The sequence below is a fragment of the Rhinolophus sinicus genome, chromosome 17 (genome assembly GCF_057876585.1).
Source record: "Rhinolophus sinicus isolate RSI-liver-muscle chromosome 17, RSI-T2T, whole genome shotgun sequence".
NCBI classification, from domain to species: Eukaryota; Metazoa; Chordata; class Mammalia; order Chiroptera; family Rhinolophidae; genus Rhinolophus; species Rhinolophus sinicus.
The window spans coordinates 175,619,436-175,638,391 of record NC_142517.1 but is presented as its reverse complement, the minus strand read 5'-3'; the positions used below and the strand labels follow the sequence as shown (position 1 = coordinate 175,638,391).

At 39.9% G+C, this 18,956-nt stretch overlaps 1 protein-coding gene across 6 annotated transcripts in view; it reads right to left on the bottom strand.

Moving 5' to 3' along the window:
- Nucleotides 1-18,956, bottom strand: part of MYO1B (myosin IB) — a 172,166-nt gene that overhangs the window by 125,816 nt on the left and 27,394 nt on the right. For all 6 annotated transcript variants that reach the window (XM_019740730.3, XM_019740732.3, XM_019740734.3 and 3 more), the window contains exon 2: nt 15,378-15,521. In XM_019740730.3, the coding sequence (XP_019596289.3) occupies nt 15,378-15,512 (135 nt within the window). In that variant the 5' untranslated portion in view covers nt 15,513-15,521. The remainder of the gene's footprint in view (nt 1-15,377; nt 15,522-18,956) is intronic.

The window sequence follows — 18,956 nt, the reverse complement described above, 5'->3', positions numbered from 1 at the left end:
CTAGAATTCGTTACATTGGTAGATATGGAAATACAATCATTGGTTATTCCTTTAGTATCTGTTGATTAAAAGATAAGCCTTCTTTAGTAGAAAAGTACATGAATTTCCCTTTTAAGGTAATTTATTAAATAAAGTAAAATAAATATTTGTTGTTAGCAGAGAAATGAATTATCAAGTTGCTCTTTAAAACCAAACTTCACAGTAGCTAAATTCTTGATAAAAATCTGCTTCTGTGGCATTCTTGTATAGAGAGCAAACCCTGCTGTCTCAAACCGAAAATCAAAAGCCACACCACCAAGTTAAAAGTTTCTTTGTTACTTGTGACTTTTATACATACTGAATTATGTGTTCCTTTTTCTCCCAGCTATTTCCCTATCACCTAGAACAGGTATGGCCCAATAACAAAGTCTCATAAATATTTGTTAACCGAATGACTGATTTGCACAGGGCCCATTCATCCCTAAGAAAGGGGATGGTACAAACCACTGACTCGCATGCAATTATTCTTCTCTCAAAATAGCATGCCAAGTACACTGCATACAGTGCCTAATATTTTATTAAACATGCATGCCATGTGTTGCCCCTGAACAAACCCTTAAAACTATATGCTTTCCCCTCAGGTTCCTTGTCCTATTGTTTGCAAAGATGGCTGGGAAAATTCCTTCCATCCCTGTATGTATACCACTTTGAAATGTGACTTTGCCACTCTTTCTATTAAGAGATAGTTTATTTCTCCACCCCTTCAATCTGGACTTGTCTATGTGATTTGATATGACCAAATGGATATTATAAGATGAGACACATAAGGAGAGAGGCTTGAAAAGAATTTGTGTGGTAAGATGTGCTCCATTTTTTATGGCTGCAACTGGAAGCCATGACGTGAATAAGCTTGAGCTAGCCTGTTGGAGAGATCACATAGAAAGAAAACCTAGTCACCCTGAACTAAACAGCCTAACAACTATCAGATGTATGAGTGAGGGCATTCTCAACCAGACAGACAGCCCCAATTAGCCCCACAGATGCCTAAAGTTACATGCATGATCCTAGATGAGACCAGCAGAAGACACACCAAACTGAACTCAGCCTAAATTGCTACGCCAAAGCTGGGCGCAAATAAATGGTGTCGTTTTAAGCCATTGATTTTTTGGGGGGTAGAGGGGGGGTGTGACACAGTAATAACTACTGATACACCAACACAGCTCAGCAAGTCAGAAAAGGGGCCAGGCAGAACAAGCTTTATCAATCTAAATAAGCAAAAAGAAAACTGTGCTATCTCTCCGTTCCACTTTGTGCAAATGTTTCAGATATGTAGGCTCTACTCTTGAACTCGTAATAGGTTTGTCCTCTGTTATGATACCTGCCCTTGCTGTTGCATGGGTTTCTTCCTTGAAGGTCCTATGTGTGTTAGTCAAAGATTTAAATATTCCCACATGTGCCAAGAGGATAACTCAAATGTCCATAGTCACAACCCTCCTTCGAGATTCAAAACATCCCTGACAGCAGCTGATTGGCTGGGCAGCCAGCTACATTCAAGTAATTGCAGTACCTTATTAAACCTCCTTTTCGGGGATCGGAACAAGTGACCAGACAGTTCATTTTTACATCAATTCACATTTAGACTTATAAGTGATACTTGATTTTGTTTTTTAACAAGCTACTGTACATTATTTAAAGTTGGCGATTTTTTATTGCATCATGCTCTCAAAACTATGGTAAACTAACTCCTTAAATAACCCTTGGAATTAAGAAATTGGACATTAAAAAAAAATAAGAAATTGGATATAAGACACAGAGCTTCTTCAAGTCAAGTATGTGCATTAAAAAGCCTGGTCATTATGTGTCCTTTTTATTCTGAACATGCCAAGGAGAAAAAAAGGAAGAAAAGCATTGTAAACTTTTACAAAAGGGAAAAGCAAAAAGGACCCACCTCTTGCTCCCTGGAGTTCCACCCACTTATTTGACTGGAAATAAGAGATAAGTGTGTACTGTGTCCAGCACCAGGGATCTACTCTGGAGCTCGGATGGTGCCAGTACCAAGAGAGCCACAGAAGGCCTCCGGATTCTTAGTTCATTCCAACCAGGCCACTTCTGTGGCCATGCTCATCTTGAACCTGGGCCCTATGACCCAAAGGAGTCAGAGAAACTCCTACTAGAATCCAGAGGATGTTCTTCTATTTGGCGGATCACATCAAAAAGGACCCCTTCCACGTAATGGCTAAGACCACCTACCAATTAGGTTCTAGCTGCCTTCTCCAGAGGCAAGTCTGGCTCTCCTTACCCTCAATATATGTATGTATGTATGTATGTATGTATGTATATAGGTATTGCTCAGTATACTTATTTACTCCTATCCATCCTGTAACCAACCTCCTAACCATCCTTACCACTTCCTAGCTCAGTACCTCCATGCTCCTGTTAGGTAGAAATTAGAAAATGTAGGAGAAGGAGGAGAGGTGGGAGGGTGTCCACAGTGCCTACAAAAAAAGCTCATAAATAGCTTTGATTAACTGCCTCCAGCCATATTATGTTTTTACAAAACCAGAGGACTAAGAGGTGGTCTAGAACAAGGTGGCCAACAGACCTCCACCCATCTTAGGAGGTCACGCCTTCCCGAGGAGAGCTTGCACCACTCCCCCCACACACACCCCCACATCCCCCCCCCCAATCAATATGTAACTTCCTCACCCCACCAAGCAAACTATAAGTCCTGGGACAAGGGGCCTAGGTCTCTCTCTCTCTCTCTCTCTCTCTCTCTCTCTCTCTCTCTCTCTCTCTCTCTCTCTCTCTCTAATACCGGGAGCTTATGCCTCTCTCTCCCACCTTGGCTAGGCCTCTGTCTCTCCTACCTAAGCTAGGCCTTTCTCTCCGACCTAGGCTCTCGCTCGCGCGCGCTCTCTCTCTCTCTCTCTCTCTCTCTCTCCTCGGCTATGCCCCTTCTCTTCCCTGAGAATGTATCACTAATAAACCCTGCTTCCAGTCTAATCAGCATGTTGACCTTTGTTTTTTCACTGCATTGGCAAGAAGAACCAAAACTCCCATAACATTCCCATCCTTCAGCACCCCAAGTTCTCAGGCATGTGTACACCACCATCATGACAAAAGAAAGCTCCCTCTCTCCCACTGCCCAGTGGGACCAGCCTCTGACATCTAGGCAGAGAGGGGGAAGGAAGTCAAGGGAACAAGAAGGAAAGAAAAGAAAAAGGGAAGAGGAAGAGTAAACTCTACCTTTCTATATATAAATGGCACATTCAATTAGCAAGTTTATCTTTTACTTCTCAAGGGCAGATATTAAATCAAGACTGTACAAACATTCCGAAATCAAAACAATCCTGTCTTCATATTTCACTTATCTCCAGCATTCCAGAACAGATGCCTTGTGAATAATACTTGAGTATTCCTATTGTGATTAGTGAAAACTGAAGTCTTTTCTGGAAGACATGAACGTCCACTCTCCAGATCACAATTCAGAACCCAGAAGAAAATCCTCTGATATATACTGGAGATGCCAAAAAAATGTATACAAGTGGACACTTTGGTCAATGTTGCTCAAGCAGTAGTTCACTGTAATCAGAAGTGTCTGGACGCTGATGGTAACCACTTTGAGCACCTCTTGTAATTGCAGAAGTCAAACGTGACTTGTATTCATCTGTTGTTACTGAGTATTATAATTTTAATAGTGTTTTCCTTTCTTAAAATGTGTATAAATTTTTTTGGCACCCTCTGTACATAACTCAAGGACCATGAATTTTATTGTATAAAAAAGTTCTTCCAGAACCCCATCGTCAGAGATTCTATTTCAGTGGTCCAGGGAGAGGCAAGGCATTCGTATCTTCTAAAGTCTCCCCAGATACTCATGTATAACCAGAGTTGAAAACCGTTGCTAATGGCCTTCACCTCCAGGACTCCCAGGACTGGGTTTGACTCAAATGCAGCAATCATGCTAGTGTCGCTGTTGGCCTATCTTCTATCTTTCTTTCCCCTTCAAATATTCCTATGTAATTAATTCTATAAACATTTGCAAAATGAAAATCCTTTTAGCCGACTTTCATTTTGGCCACAGTTCTAATAAACTTGGCATATGGTATTTCGGCACACTACAGAGAAATACAGCAGCAACATCTGTAAACTGGGGCCATTCTCCCACAGTATATTTCAAATATTTGACTATGACTCATTGCAAGAAATAAAATTTTCATCACCACCAAGTATGTGTACTTGAGTGTCTATTTATATACACATAAATACATATATGAAATTACATTTCACAAAACCATAAATACCCTAATCACATGCGAAGCACTGATATCTTTGTTGAATTCTATTCATTACATTTTTTTTTTTTTAATTTGCTTGTCCTAACCCACTAAATGGTTTTCATCACCCACTAAAGGGGTGAAACTTGCAGATTAGATATACTGCTAATAGAGCAGTTCTTAAAGGCTTTTCAGTTATTGATCCCTTTGAGATGACAATGAAAGCTATGAACATCTCTCCAGAAAAAAACACATATAATAAGCACATAAAAGAGAAAAGTTTGCATACAGTTGATATACCAAGATAAGAACTCCCACCCTAAGGGGAGAAAACGATGGCCAGTAATGGAAAAGGGAAGACACAAAGGGAAAGAAAAAGAGAAGCAAACAGAAAGAAAAGGAGTAATCAATATAATTTTAAAGTATAGAAATGAAAAGCTACTTAGAGTAAGAGCCCTGAGCACTGAGTCAGAACACAGCATCACAATCAAGGGCCAAAATGAGAGAGAGCATTCTGTTTTTGATGACAAGGCTACATGCAATGCTTTTTTCAAGTGAAATAGTAAAGCACAATTTTAGTATTTTATGAGTCTCAATTATGTAGGACTGTATATACCTTCTTCCACAATGCCAGGGAAATGAAACAGTATACACACACGAAAAACTCAGGAGAGTTTCACATCTTTCCTATCAGGGTTACATCAAGGTCTTTAGAAGCCCTAAAACGCTGTAGTTTTACATTTCAATTCCCCATATGCAATTGAAAATAAAATTATAACGAAACCATAAAAAATGTAAGGAAATCCTACAATGACTTGTTTTCACCATGATGGCTACTCTAATGCTTCTTTTCAAGTATCAAATTCTTCCAATATATTTTTAAAGCCCTGCTTTGCTGAGGCTCTAACTAGGCATCCCAACTGCCGACCTACCAGCTTCCTTATTTTCTTCAGAATGAATTTGTTACTTGTTTATAGTCTCTGCAGCTCCTTAAAAACTCATTCCCAAACCTATTAAAGTGCTGGCATGTAATATACACTTCATATACACCTTTTTACTAAATTCCTCCTAAATCCCCATGAGATAGATATGAATTCTGCATCTTAATGTCCATAACAATGGAGCACAAAGAAGTGCCATGACCACATTGTCTAAGACACTGGAATCAGGACAAGGAGCCAAAAATCTGTTCTCTTCATCAAAGTACACAAATCCATGCTGTCTGATAGGCCGAGCGAGCTTTGACAAAAACTGGCCAAGAAGGACGTGGATTCACAGGAAATGCGTTATACATACAATGCCTTGAAGTGGCATCTTCACCTTTGTATAATGGAAAGCTGCTCTGTTGGCCGGAAGCCTCCTATTTGACTGTGAGCAATGGAGAAATCCTTATATCACCAGGAATAAACAAGGCGGAGGAGGGGAATGATCTTCTACTGTGTTTCCCCGAAAATAAAACCTAACCAGACAATCAGCTCTAATACGTCTTTTGGAGCAAAAGTTAATGTAAGACCGGGTCCGGGTCCTATATAATAAGACCCAGTCTATTAATTTTTGCTCCAAAAGATTCATTACAGCTTATGTTCAAGGGATGTCATCCTGAAAAATCATGCTTTGGCTTATTTTCCGGTTAGGTCTTATTTTGGGGGAAACACAGTATATTTGAAATATTGTATAAACCTTGGCTCCAAGTTATCAGGCAAAGTTTTTCAGTTTTCTGTGAACCTGGGCACGTAAACGTCTCCAAGCCCCAGCTTCCTCATCTGGACAAGGAGGATGACACAGGTTCCTCCCTCATCTAATTCTGAGGAGTAAATGAAATTGTGTGTTACAGCATGAAACACAGTAAGAAGTCCATAAATATTACCTATTGTGATTATAGAAACTCACAGTTTGGCTCAAATGGACGCTATTGGCCACAGGAAATAGCCAAACCAGGATTCAAAAGCCTGTAACCTGTTAGGATCTCAGCTAAACTCAGTGAGGCATCCTTTAATACCGGAGCCCTACAACATGGTCTCCGTATACAGGGAAGTGATGAGTTACCAGGGGAGCACATGACATACGTCTTAATGAAGCTACTATTAAAAGCCTAGGATAATGAGGAAATGGTTATACAAGACGAGCTGCTGGAGCCTTCAGAAATGACAACATGCTGTTCACTTTAAGAAGAGGAATGTACCCTGTTCTTTGGGTCTCAGATCCTGGGAATTTGAGCACAAGACATCGAGACATTAGGTGTCACAGTGTTTTTAATTATCTATCTGTAAGATTTCCCAAATTCCTCTGAACAGGACTTTTTGTCTTAATTGGATTTTAAAGACAGTTTAGCCAACCAAACACTTTGATTGTTGTTTTTTTTTAAAACACAGGTTCAAAACTGTGAGAAACTGCGTAAGTAAAATTTACAAATGTAAGGTCAATAACCAGCTGAGGCTTCTACTGGGGTCTTATACCTGAAGCAATGTAACTCAGTGTGTACACTGCATATCTCCAGTTTTAAGAAGATATTTGTGATACTTATGCGATATATGTATACACATCCACAAACACGCACACACACAACTAATACTAATAATAGCGTATTTTACAGGGGGAGAAACTGAAGGCATGCGAAGGTTTTACACTCCTGCCCAGGGTATCACAATTAGCAGTACAGGTAGTTCCCTGCCAAAACTCTACACCAAAATCTATTAATATGACACTAGAACAGAGAAGTGTGATTTGGTCAAGCTCTTCCAGCTGCTCAGCAGAGATGCTCTCAAATTACATCAAGTACTGAAGGTTTCACTGTAATAAGAACACACCCAAGGACCCCCAAGTAACCTATCACTGAGCTGTAAGAGTGAGTATGGGTGCAAGGAAGCATCACAGACCAAGGCAACACGAGTTTGTGAAGGCTTCCCCACCAGTTCCAGTTATCAATGGGCTCATTCCCTGCGCATGTGTCTGCTTCTTCTGGGCCTACTACTAACTGGTTTTCTCACTTTCTACTCCAGGGCTGGTCTACGGCAAAGACTTTCATCCATAATTTCTGCTTGCAGTGGCCAATCATGGCCTCACAGCAATCATGACGGCCAGTATCTGCTTCCATTGATCTTTTATTTTTTTGTGTCAGTATTTCTCAATTCAAAGTTTGAGCAAAGAATCAAAGCCCCGTTCTTTCTATCTCTGCTGTGCCATAAGTCACTGGCCTTCGCTCAGGAGCCCATGCATAGGCCAGGAGAGCATGGAAACCATGGCTGCCCAGGAGGCCGCGTGCGAGTCAGGCATGGTCACGGTCAGTCTAGTTGGAGACATGCCTAAACTACCACCACATTATAACCCTTTGTTCCGGTGCTGCAAGCCATTTCAGACTATGAATTAAAGAACTATATATGAGTTCTATGCCACGCTGAAATATCTAAAAATATCACTTCAGGCAGTCTTTATTTTAGAGCAGGATAACACAAGACTACCATAGCCTCACTGAGATAAACTCTGTAATGAGACAACAGGTACCATTCTCCAAACCTAATAAAACTCTTAACTAAGGTACAGAGTGGTCTTGTGTTACAGGTATACTACTGACCTGAAGGCTTAAAAATAATATTATGTGGCTAATTGAAAGTAGTAATACAACAAAAATGAAATCTGTACAATGAATACCAAAGAGGGAAAGAGCAGGGAAAAAAAAGAAAGGAGAGAGGGAAGGAAAAAGAGAGTTTGGGGAAGGGAAGGGAAGAGAGAGAATCTAATTACAGAAAACCTCAGTATCTGAAACCTTGAAGAAAAGTCATTCTGGGTTTCCAAGTTTTTCAAATGGTCATGGACGTCCCAGGTACTCCATTCCTACTATGTGCCAAGTACCAGGCTAAGATGCTAAGCATCCTGGATGAGAGAACTGACCCTCAGTTATTTAAAATGGCCACAGTGGTTGTGAGTAGCTAAGATTCAACCTTAGGTCTACCTGCCAAAAGTCCATGCCTTTCCCAATATGCCATACTGTATCTCCCCTTCACGCCTCCTCCAAAACAGTTTGAAACAAAACAGCCTCTTTAGAAATTAGGATTACCATTAATAATTACTATATTGATCTGTACTACAGCTATAACAGCAGAAATAGATGCATGTGTAAAGAGGGTAAAATTGGCCACATGTCCCTTGTGCTGAATTGCTTCCCCTCCTCTTCTACCTGTGCTCACAAAGGTGAAGGACCATGTGCAGCTGTCAGTCACCTGCCATTCAGGAAATCTGATGGAAAACAATCTCCTCCCAATGTCTTCTCCCACCTTCCAGAGGGGAAAACACCACCTTAATGGCTGTTACCTCTAATGTGACAAATGAGCACCTATGACTTTAGAACGGAACGCGCTTGTTCCATGTCACACTAATTTATGTCACTGCATTACTGAATGCTTTACACACAGCAGGAATGCTGATTATCATTTCAATTATTTGTCTGGGTTGTTGAGACTGTCTTGTTCCAAACCTACACATTCTTCAATGTCATACTCAATTATTTTGAACAGCACTTTGTAGACTGAGAATGCTTCCGTATCAGTGGTATCATCTGACGCTCACAGCAACCGTAGTAAGTCAGGAGAGTATTACTAAAAGATGAACTCTGGGGCCAGACTTCCTGGGTGTGAATTTTAGCTCCATTACCTACTCACTGTGTTACCTCGGACAAGTTATTATATTTAGCCTTTCTGAGCCTCAGTTCCCTCATATGTAAAATGAAGATAATATGAAAACCTACTGTGCATAGAACTCTAGTAAAAACCAAATAAAAAAAATACATGTGAAGTGTGTAGAATAGGATATTGCACGAATAAGGACTTAATGAACGTTAGTTGTCATCATTTATCATATTTCTCATAAGAAAGCAATCACGGAGGAGATGAGGCACCTATCCCAGGTCTCACAGACAGTAAGTGGCAGAGCCAGGACAAGAGCTCAGGTCTTTGCTTCTTAGTACGCACCACACTGCCACCAAAAGGTGACGACACTTTCAGACACCCAAGATCGGGCCTTATTTTCCTCCAAATCGAACTTCACAGTGATTTCAACCAGAGCATTTTAATTAATATATTGTAAGTAGTATACAAATATTTCAAGAACTATATAGTGCCTGCAAAATGAAACAGCTCTACACTCGAAAAATAACAGATAAATTCTGTGTCCATTTTGCAAGTTCTAAGAGGAAGAAATTTTCCAATCATCAAAGGTTTCAAGAGAGCTTGGGTGGGTAAAAAATGTCAAGTTAACACCAAAAATGATTGTTTTTGAAAAGTATTATAAAACTGTCCAAGAAATAGACTGTGCACAGAAATTAGACACAACATTTCTCTTCAGCCTTGTGATTTGCTGTTTTCACCAGCTTTATCTAGCCTGCTAATGCTGTCTCCATTCCAAACACCAAAGCTACACTCTTAAAAACACACAATTTGTTCTTGTGTTTCCTTAATGCTCCACCTTCTCAATGAGCTGAGCAGGCTGAGTCTGCTCACGGTGAACCACGCATACACAAGTAAGTCTAGGTGTTTCATTTCACCAAGTCAGGGACCCCTTCCTCCTTTCCCCATTTGGTCTAGGTGGATGGGAGGTGGCATTAAAGATAGTTCTCATTCCACTCAAACTTGGTTGGTTCTGGGTTCTCTGGGAAAAGGTCCATCCATCTACATGAAGGAGGACCCCCTTCCTTCCAGCTCTAGAACAAAAAAAATTAATTTTTGATCACACTTACATAATCTGGAAGATTACCCACTGCTCTATTAACTACTGTTACTTCTGGAAATGGGACTGGGATACTGAGGTAAGAAAATGACATTTTTATGTTAGGTATGCCTGTACTACCTGATTTTTTTTTTTCCAACAGTATTTGTTACTTTTGTAATTAAAAAAAATAAAAACTAAGGACTTTTTAAAGGAAATTTTAAAAAGAAAAAAAATTTTGAGAATGTCTGGATCGCATGAATAGCACTAAATTGGATGTCTGAATTCCAGCCCCTGCCAACAGGGGCTCCAGCTCTCGGCCAACGACACCAAGAGCTTAGAAAAGAACTGTGTCTTCAATGAGACTGCAGCCCTGATGACCTGGTGAAAAACACACCGTGAGCAGAGGGTCCAGATGAGCCATGCCCGAACTCCCTACCCACAGAAACAGTGAGATGATAAATGTATGTTAAGTTGCTACGTCTGGGGCAATTTATTATGCAGCAAGAGAAAACGAATACACCATTTACACAAAATTCCCAGGGATATATATATGTTATACCCATAAGGTAGGAATTTTCATGTGGCTGTATGAAAAGCTTTTTGAAACTTCAAATAAATACATAAATGTTCAATAGCATTCTTTTCATTTACTTTTCAATATATTAAACCAAATAGTTTATATGTACTTATAGTTGAGTATCATTCATAAAAGCATCTAATCCCATCCTTATGGGGATCCTAACTCGAGTATTAACTTCTAAAACTTAAGACAATTTTTACTAGACTTTCAAAACAGTCGCTCTTACACCTACAATTAGTTTAACTTAAGACCCTAAAATTGGACTAATTCAGACAGCTATATCTGGATGATCCCCAACCTGACAATTCAGATAGAAAACAAACTAAATCTACTTGTCAGCACAAAAAATACTTGTTACCTTGGTTCTTCTGTTTCCAAATTTGCCCTGGGCCTTACTCTTGCCTAAATTGCAGCTTTCCTGTTCCTGAACAGAACCACAGCTCTGACCAGTCACCCTAAAAACAGCACCATGTCTGTCTGGGTCACCTACATGACAAGTCCACATGAAATCCTGCCACAATTCTATCTGGCTGGGGCAGGGGGAGGGAGGCCGGAAGAAGGTCTGAGGAAGGACAGAAAGCATACCGAAAAGCAGCGTTCACTCGGGAACATCACCACCAGCATTTCCCACCACTGACCCCACACAGAGGCTGCTAGACTGAACAGCACGTCCTGCAGCTGGTCCCAGCTTGAACTGCACGCTGCCAAGAGGGAGGAATAAAAGCAAACAGAGTCCTGACCCTGCATGTTACTCCATCAGGCCAACATTCCCTGTCGGTTCTCACCTGACCCTCCTGCAACTGAAACACAGCCCTTACTGCAAAGACCAAGTCAACATCTGGAACCGTCCCAAATTAGAGACTGTGCCCAGATTATGAAGCAACTCAGTGTGGGTGAACAAGTACGTGAACCCACCTCAACGTGAAAAATGGATATTCCTGGCTCCAGGAGTATCTTTCATAAAAGTACCTGGCCCCATCTTTATGGAGGTCCTAATTCTAGAACTAACGTCTAAAAATTAAGACAATTTTTACTAGACTGTCAAAACAGTCCACTTACAACTACGAGTTTAACGTAAGATCCGAAAATTGGATGAATTCAGACCTCTATAGCTAGATGATCCCCAACCTGGTAATTCAGATAGAAAATAAACTACCTCTACTTGTCAACACTAAAAATACTTCTTACTCAAAGGACTGCAAAGAGCATATTAGATTAAAAAAAATACGCCTTACAGAATAGAATAAAACTGAATTACTTTGGAAGCAAAGATGTCAACAAAATTTCCCTAAAGTGAATGAACTTCAACTATGCCCCAGAGTCTCTGAGGCACCTATTCACTCTTCTCCGCCATTAGTTCTCCAGGAGAGAAGTATGCCTTTGGGTGCACTTGAAACCGAGAACTCAAACGATAACTGCTTCCCAGGGCAGATATCCTCTAAGGTGGTATCAATATCAGTAAAGCCACTTCATTACGAAATCCCCTACAAAGCCTGTGAGGGGCCTCCAGCAGGTGGCCTCATCCATTTCCCTCTTCCTCTTCTAGCATGGGGATAGATACCTTTGGTTGGGTATCCACCCCCTTACACACAGCCCATCTACTTTGGAAAAAGCTAACCCTACCCTAATCCTAGGAGTAGACATCATTGTCCTGAGAGTCAGCTTACTGCAGTCACCTGACCATAGTCAGTAGTGCGAAGAGGGTATGTGACAAGTGGCCCATGCAGAGCTTCAGGTTTAAGATCACAAGGGATTTTACTTTCAGGTTCAGCTGTCTGGAGATCCACTAGGGGTTATTCATTCTCTAGAGTTGAGAACTCCCATCTAGAGGCAAAGCAATTCCTTGTGAGAGCTCTGTGAAGGTAGGGGCGATTTCTTATCTCCTGATATGGGGGAGAAGGGTGGTGACGGATGGCAGGATGGAAGGATAGGGTCCCCTGACCTGGAATTGGTTCACACAGGAGGCTGCTAAGGCCAAGGATTTAGCCAGAGTTCAAAAGTCTGAGCCAAGGGTCCTTCCGTTCACTGGCCCCTTTGTCAACCATGGCTTCTGAACATATGACTGTTCAATGTGTTTGCATGATGAATCATCATGGACTGTCACCCACTGTTATAGAATAAAACAAAGCTATGAGACTACAAAGGAGGTTTGTTTTGTTTTTTAAATGTACCTTCACTTTCTGGGAAAGAATTTAAAAAAAACAAAGTGAAGTACTAGACAGTAAAATATTGCATGTCATATTAACTTAGCCTTTGGCATCAGACAAAACAATTTTACAACCCATGAACAAAAGTAAAGCAGGAATGTTATAAGAATAAGAACCAGAAACAGATTTCCCAAGGGTGGTATACATGACATGTGGGGTAGCAGAGTTGTGGTAATCAAATTTATTGTACAGTATTTTTTTAATTATAGAAACAATACATGTTTGACTTAGCAAATTTTATAATAAAGATGTTTAAAGAATAACTTTTCCCTGTCCCTACATCCCATTCCATCCCATCCCACTGTGGTACCCAAAGTTAGCATGCCTTTCTCTATATGCATACAAATATACAATACATAAACCCTCCATTAAAAAAAGATAGGATCGGGGCCGCCGGATGGATCAGTTGGTTAGAATGCGAGCTCTTAGCAGCAAAGTTGTGGGTTCAACTCCCTCATGGGATGGTGGGCTGCACCCCCTACAACTAAGATTGAAAATGTTGACTGGACTTGGAGCTGAGCTGCGCCCTCCATAAGTAGACCGAAGAACAACAACTTGACTTGGAACTGATGGGTCCTGGAAAAACACACTGTTCCCCAATATTCCCCAATAAAAATTAAAGAAAAAAAAAATAGGATCATACTACACACATTCTATAACATGCTTTTTTTTTTCTTTTTCTTATTCTTTTTCTTTTTTGCTTAAAATAGAGAATGCCCAACCCTCAAATATGATGTGTGTTTAAAGTTACAAAATGAAGGCATACATCTCATGGAAATGATAGTACCAAAGTATCATGGAAAACTTTAATTTATATGCATATCTGAAAGCAGAAAGCCATTTTCTGCTTTTGTTTTATACCAGAAAGGGCATTCCAAAAATAGAGAAGAAAATTATGTACAGCTGAAACCCAGACATTTTGTCTGCTAAAGACTCATGAATGTTAACACTCCGCATTTTGTTAAAAGGGGGATTGTTTTATTTTTAGTGAGTACAACAAATCAGGTATTTGAATGCAGGTAATGTCCTACTCTCCATCCTATTTTCAATTCATCTAAAAGTGAATTGTGCTTCTGAGAGCCAAAAAGAAAAACGATCAACAGCATTAGTTACAATATAATTGGTTCCTCCTATCTCTATCTCAGAGACCAATGTTTAAAGTCTGTCTTTTATTTGTTATCAGACCATACTTTCAATTAAAGCTGCAGAAGCGTAAGTTTTTCCCACCTGAAGGCTGAACTGCTGTGCTTTGAGGGAAGGTGACACCGGGCATCATTGCCAAGCCAAACAGTACCTCTTCCCTGCTCTGCAGCAGCATTTTACACCTTTTCCATTTGCATCAGCATTTTGCATAACTACATCTCTGAACGTAGTTTCTTATCAAATTATCAAATTAATCTCCCAAGAGCAGTATCCACATATCTCATGTTACTGTCAACCTCCTCCGGCCTCCAACAATACAAATCAAGAAAGAGGAAAAGTTCAATTCCCAGATGATGACTATTATTTCATTAAGAAATTATCCAAGAATTATCCTTGAGACATGACTGGCTATCTGGCAAGGAAAGCTATATGGAACATATATTAATATGGCTTTGCATATAATTTTTAAAAATATGTTAGTTTCACAAAAGTTATAATCGATCCTACTTGTATCAGTTATGACCTCCCCTTTTATTTATTTATATTTCTTCCTACTGTTCCCATATGAATAGAAAAATATGAGATATGTCCCAATAATCTCATTCATCTCCAGGCACAGATACAGTATAAAAAGGGGGGAAAAGAACTCAGAAGCGCGGCAGAATCAATTAAAACTACACACTTCCATCCACTCCATCCTGTTTCCTTCTCCACTTCTGCCACTGGTACAGGGAACCAATGCCCCATTTCCTTGGTTTAATTAACAACACACCTCTACCTGAACAGATGCAAATTCCTGAAAAGCTGAATATACATATATTTTTTACTTATGTTTTGAATATATTTAAGGAACCTGGTGAAATCCTTTACAAAGAAGTTTTACAACATAAAATTTCTCCTATTATTGTATATATTTATACGTTTTCTTTTTGTATATGACCTTATACTTTTGTATAGCAGGACATGACTCTTCCTACATCTCCAGAGACCAAGCACAAATTTTTATCTGGTAATCTGCTCCTGTCTCTACTAACTACAACTGTTAAGAAGGTTCGTGCATTTTCTAACCGTTCACTGCCTTGCATTTTAATGAGCAGCTTCTCAAAGATTAGACTGCTAATCTTATAAAGGCAACCAAGAAGACGCCTATGGATTTAAAAACTCCCCCTAAATACATGTTCCTCAGAAGTCAGGAATTAAGCATTCTTCTACTTGCTGTAGAATGCCTCCAACATCTCATGCACTACTCTGCACAGTCGGCACTCTACAAACACCATATGGAAAGTAGACTCGCTGGACTCTACTCGCTATTATTCATGTGCCAAATGAGCAAACACAAAATTCTTCCTAAAGGTATAAACAAATACCTGTGAACTCTGATAAACAAAAAAGAGAGAGAGAAAGAGAGAGAGAAGAGTTTCAGGAAGAGAAGCCAGTTCTTTACTGCAAAATACACAGTCTAAACCCTACAGATGACCTTTAGTGTATACTCACATATATTTCATTATGGTCAAAGCGCTTCTTGAGGTTGTTGATAAAGGTCTCCTCATTGAGAGGTTCTAAAAGAACCATATCTCCAACTCCAATCATATTGTCCAGAAGTGACGTTTTCACCTCCATTTTGGCCATAGTCTCCAGCTATAGGAAAGAGGGGAAACGGTCCATTTAAATAAGCAGAATCATTTCAGATGGGTTCTTAGCACCACTGGAGAAATGAAACACTGGTAGTTTCAAATGGCCCTCACCTGCCTCACAAATGTCATAACCTCCCCTCCCTACAACCTATGTCAGAAGCCTCTTAGGTGGCGACAGTCACTGCCATGCCGCTAGAAGCCCCGTTTGCCAACCTGCTGCCACAAATGAACCTCCTTCCCAGTCCATCATCCCAGGCAAAGTCTATCTATAGAAAGAATCATTAGGGAGGCAGGGTCTCCATTTTCCTCTTTAGAGCATCCTGTTTCCCCAGTCAGAAGCTGCAAAACTCAAGCAAGAGACCCAAGCTACCCCCTTTCCACCAGGACTCAAACCTACATAAACCTGCTTTCCCCAAGATGACATCCCCCAGTATTCCATGATGACATTCAGAATGCATTTTCCCAGGAAACGTTTAAAAAGCAATGCTAACATTTACTGAGTACTTGTCACATATCAGACACTATAACGAGAACTTTACATGCATTAATTCAATCCTCACATTAACTCTATGAGGTAGGTTACCATTACCTTCATTTTAAGATAAGGAAGCTCAGAGAGATTAAGAAACTTTTCTTATGGTTACTTTCCAGTGCATTACCTTTTGTGTTAAAGAACTCAATCATCACTTATAACAAACACTGCACCTATGGGGGAAATTTACATTGAGGTATAAACACTGACTTAGAAAGTACATAACCCACTTGTAAATCTGAGGTTGCCTATCTAATATAACATGCCAAGAGTGAACTTCAACGTTCTTAATTCTCATTCCAACAGACACACCACTGAAACAGCAAAATCAAATTAACATGCTAGGTATATCCATACTCCTAATAATAAGGAAAATGTACATTTAATTCTTTCCTTTAAGGAGTCATCCAGGCATATGTTATCTTATAGCGGTTGATCTACTTCCTTAAAAGTTAGCAATTTAAATAAATGTCCTCCTATCCTAGTCTAGAATATTCAGTAGGTCTCTGAGAGGCAACAGAAACTACATTTAGTTAGGCTCTTTTTAAAAGGACTGGAAAAGGCTGGGAATTATATTTTCTTTATTATTAATTACTAATGAGTTATACAAATTCACAAACACGTAATTTATTTCTGATGCTATTTAAAAAATAATTTTAAGTGTGCACTCAAAAGCCAAAAAAGAGAGACCAGAAGAAGCAGAGCTCTCCCATAAACAAATAAAAGCAGTAAGTATCTAATATTCAAAAAAATAAAAATAAAGTTAACTTTTGTTAGTATAAGGTGCTTTGTTTTGTTTTTTGTGGGGTTTTTTTTGTTTGTTTTTTGTGGCTTTTTTTTTAGTTTCATGCCAACTACACCTGAAATAAATAGCCCCAGGTATTGCTAAAACCTAACAATAGTGGTTTCGTGAGTATTGAACTAGGCCATACTGTTTTAAAACGAACTAGGTAGGGGTGAGGGCACTTGCCATTCTCTAGAAATGCAGCAGAAGCCAGAGAGACAGCTGGTCTCATGCCAAGTCCAGGGAAAGGCCAAGTCCATGGAAAGACTTGCAGGAATAGGAACCTGAGTGCCCAACCTTTGTCACAATAAATTACCATTTAAATCAAATTTCAAGTTCTCAGACTCCTGAAATGCCAAAAGCACTCTAGCTGCGATTCATTACATATAATTTGGCAGATGAGGGAAGAAGGCTTAGGGATTAGGGGGAAGTCAACCTGAGATGGGTTTCAAAAATAACCGTCTCAAACCAGCAATTTAAATTAAGCAAAGAGACTGAATGGGAACTCTTTGCCCAGGGGTGGATTTCTGTATCTAAAGGTCTATTTATGGAAACAGATGCAGAAAGACAACAGTTTGCTGCAGGTAACAATAATTAAGCATCCAATCTTTCTCCGTCATTAAACCTGCTTCACCATCTTTTCAAATATAAATTTCAAGCAAGTGTGTGTGGGTTCTAATTTTTACACTTCTCTCTTAACTTTATAACCCTAAGGTAGGGGGACAAAACAAATGTTGAGTTATAAGCAACTGGTACAAGTGAAAAACTGAAAACACAACTTTTGCAAACCAAAATACAATAATAAAGTAAACCAACTAAAAAGGTGATACCGCCATTCTTTTAGTCATTCAAACAGTTCTGTTTCATTGTGTTTTTCTTTTTAGCATCTAACCAGAGGCAACAGTAACACCCTCCATCATTCTCCTGGTAAAAATGGGACACTGAGAAAACGGTGTACAGGTACTTCCCTATCTTCCTATAAATGTACTGATTACCCTTATTGTGACTACTATCTCCAGCCTTGGTTTGGTTTGCTTTGACATCTCAATGAAATTAGTTGGTATAGTGCTCCAGCAAAAGCAAGTGATTTGTGGGGATATTTTCTCTGAAAGAGTAATGCTTACCACAAGAACAAATGTCAGAATCACTTGTTAACTCAAGATTTCCATAAACTATCAGAAGATTCCCATGGAAAAATTAAATGAGAATACATGTATAGCACTGAAGATACTTTTTGTTGGACACGTACATGTCTACCTTCACCCTTCCCAAGACGCCCATGGGAATCCATGTTGTTCTAGGGAAGCCAATCGTACCCCTTGCTCCAGGAATGTAGCACGTGATCGACATACACTAAGGCAAGCAACACATTTCCATCTCCCAGCCACTGTAACTGATTCAGAGATGGTCGTATAATGGAGCCTGAGGCTTGGTACATTAGGACAAAGGTTCTGTCTACATCTGGATGGCAGGACTTATAAACATGATACTTGGAGCTGCTGCGGCCATGTCTGCTTTCACAAGGGGGCTGGTCTGAGGATGGAAACACCACATGGAGGCGAGCAGGGCAAGAAAGTATCTGAGAAGAGAATACTTGCCGGAGAGCCCTGATGACATCACACATCTCTGGCTCAAACTGCACTTGAAGCCCGCCCCACAGCCCTCAAGTTTTCACTCAAGGAAGTCAATTAATTCACTGTATTGTTTAAGTTGTTTGAGTTAGATTGTTTATTCTTTGCAACAGAAAGCATCTTACCTAATAATAGAAGCTGATATGAGGATGTACAGCGTTTTAAGTGGAGGGCAAGAGGACCTACTATCTTACGCTGGCAAGATGATTATTTTTGATTCTTAGTAATAAAACACCTGATTAAACAAGGGCTGCTGTGTTTTAAGACGTGGACCTTGTGCCTGCAACTTTAAAGAATTCGAAAAACAATTCAGATACCAAAGTATGTGTTGGCTACCTTTTAAGGATCAACAAGAAAAATACAAGCATGTGGTGAAACTGGCCTGTCTGAAAGCCAGAGGGGAGACATACGGTGCTAAGAAGAGTCCTTCTGCCAGGAGGTGTGAGAAGTGACTTATCCCAAGCATCAACTATTTTGCCTCTATGGCCTGAG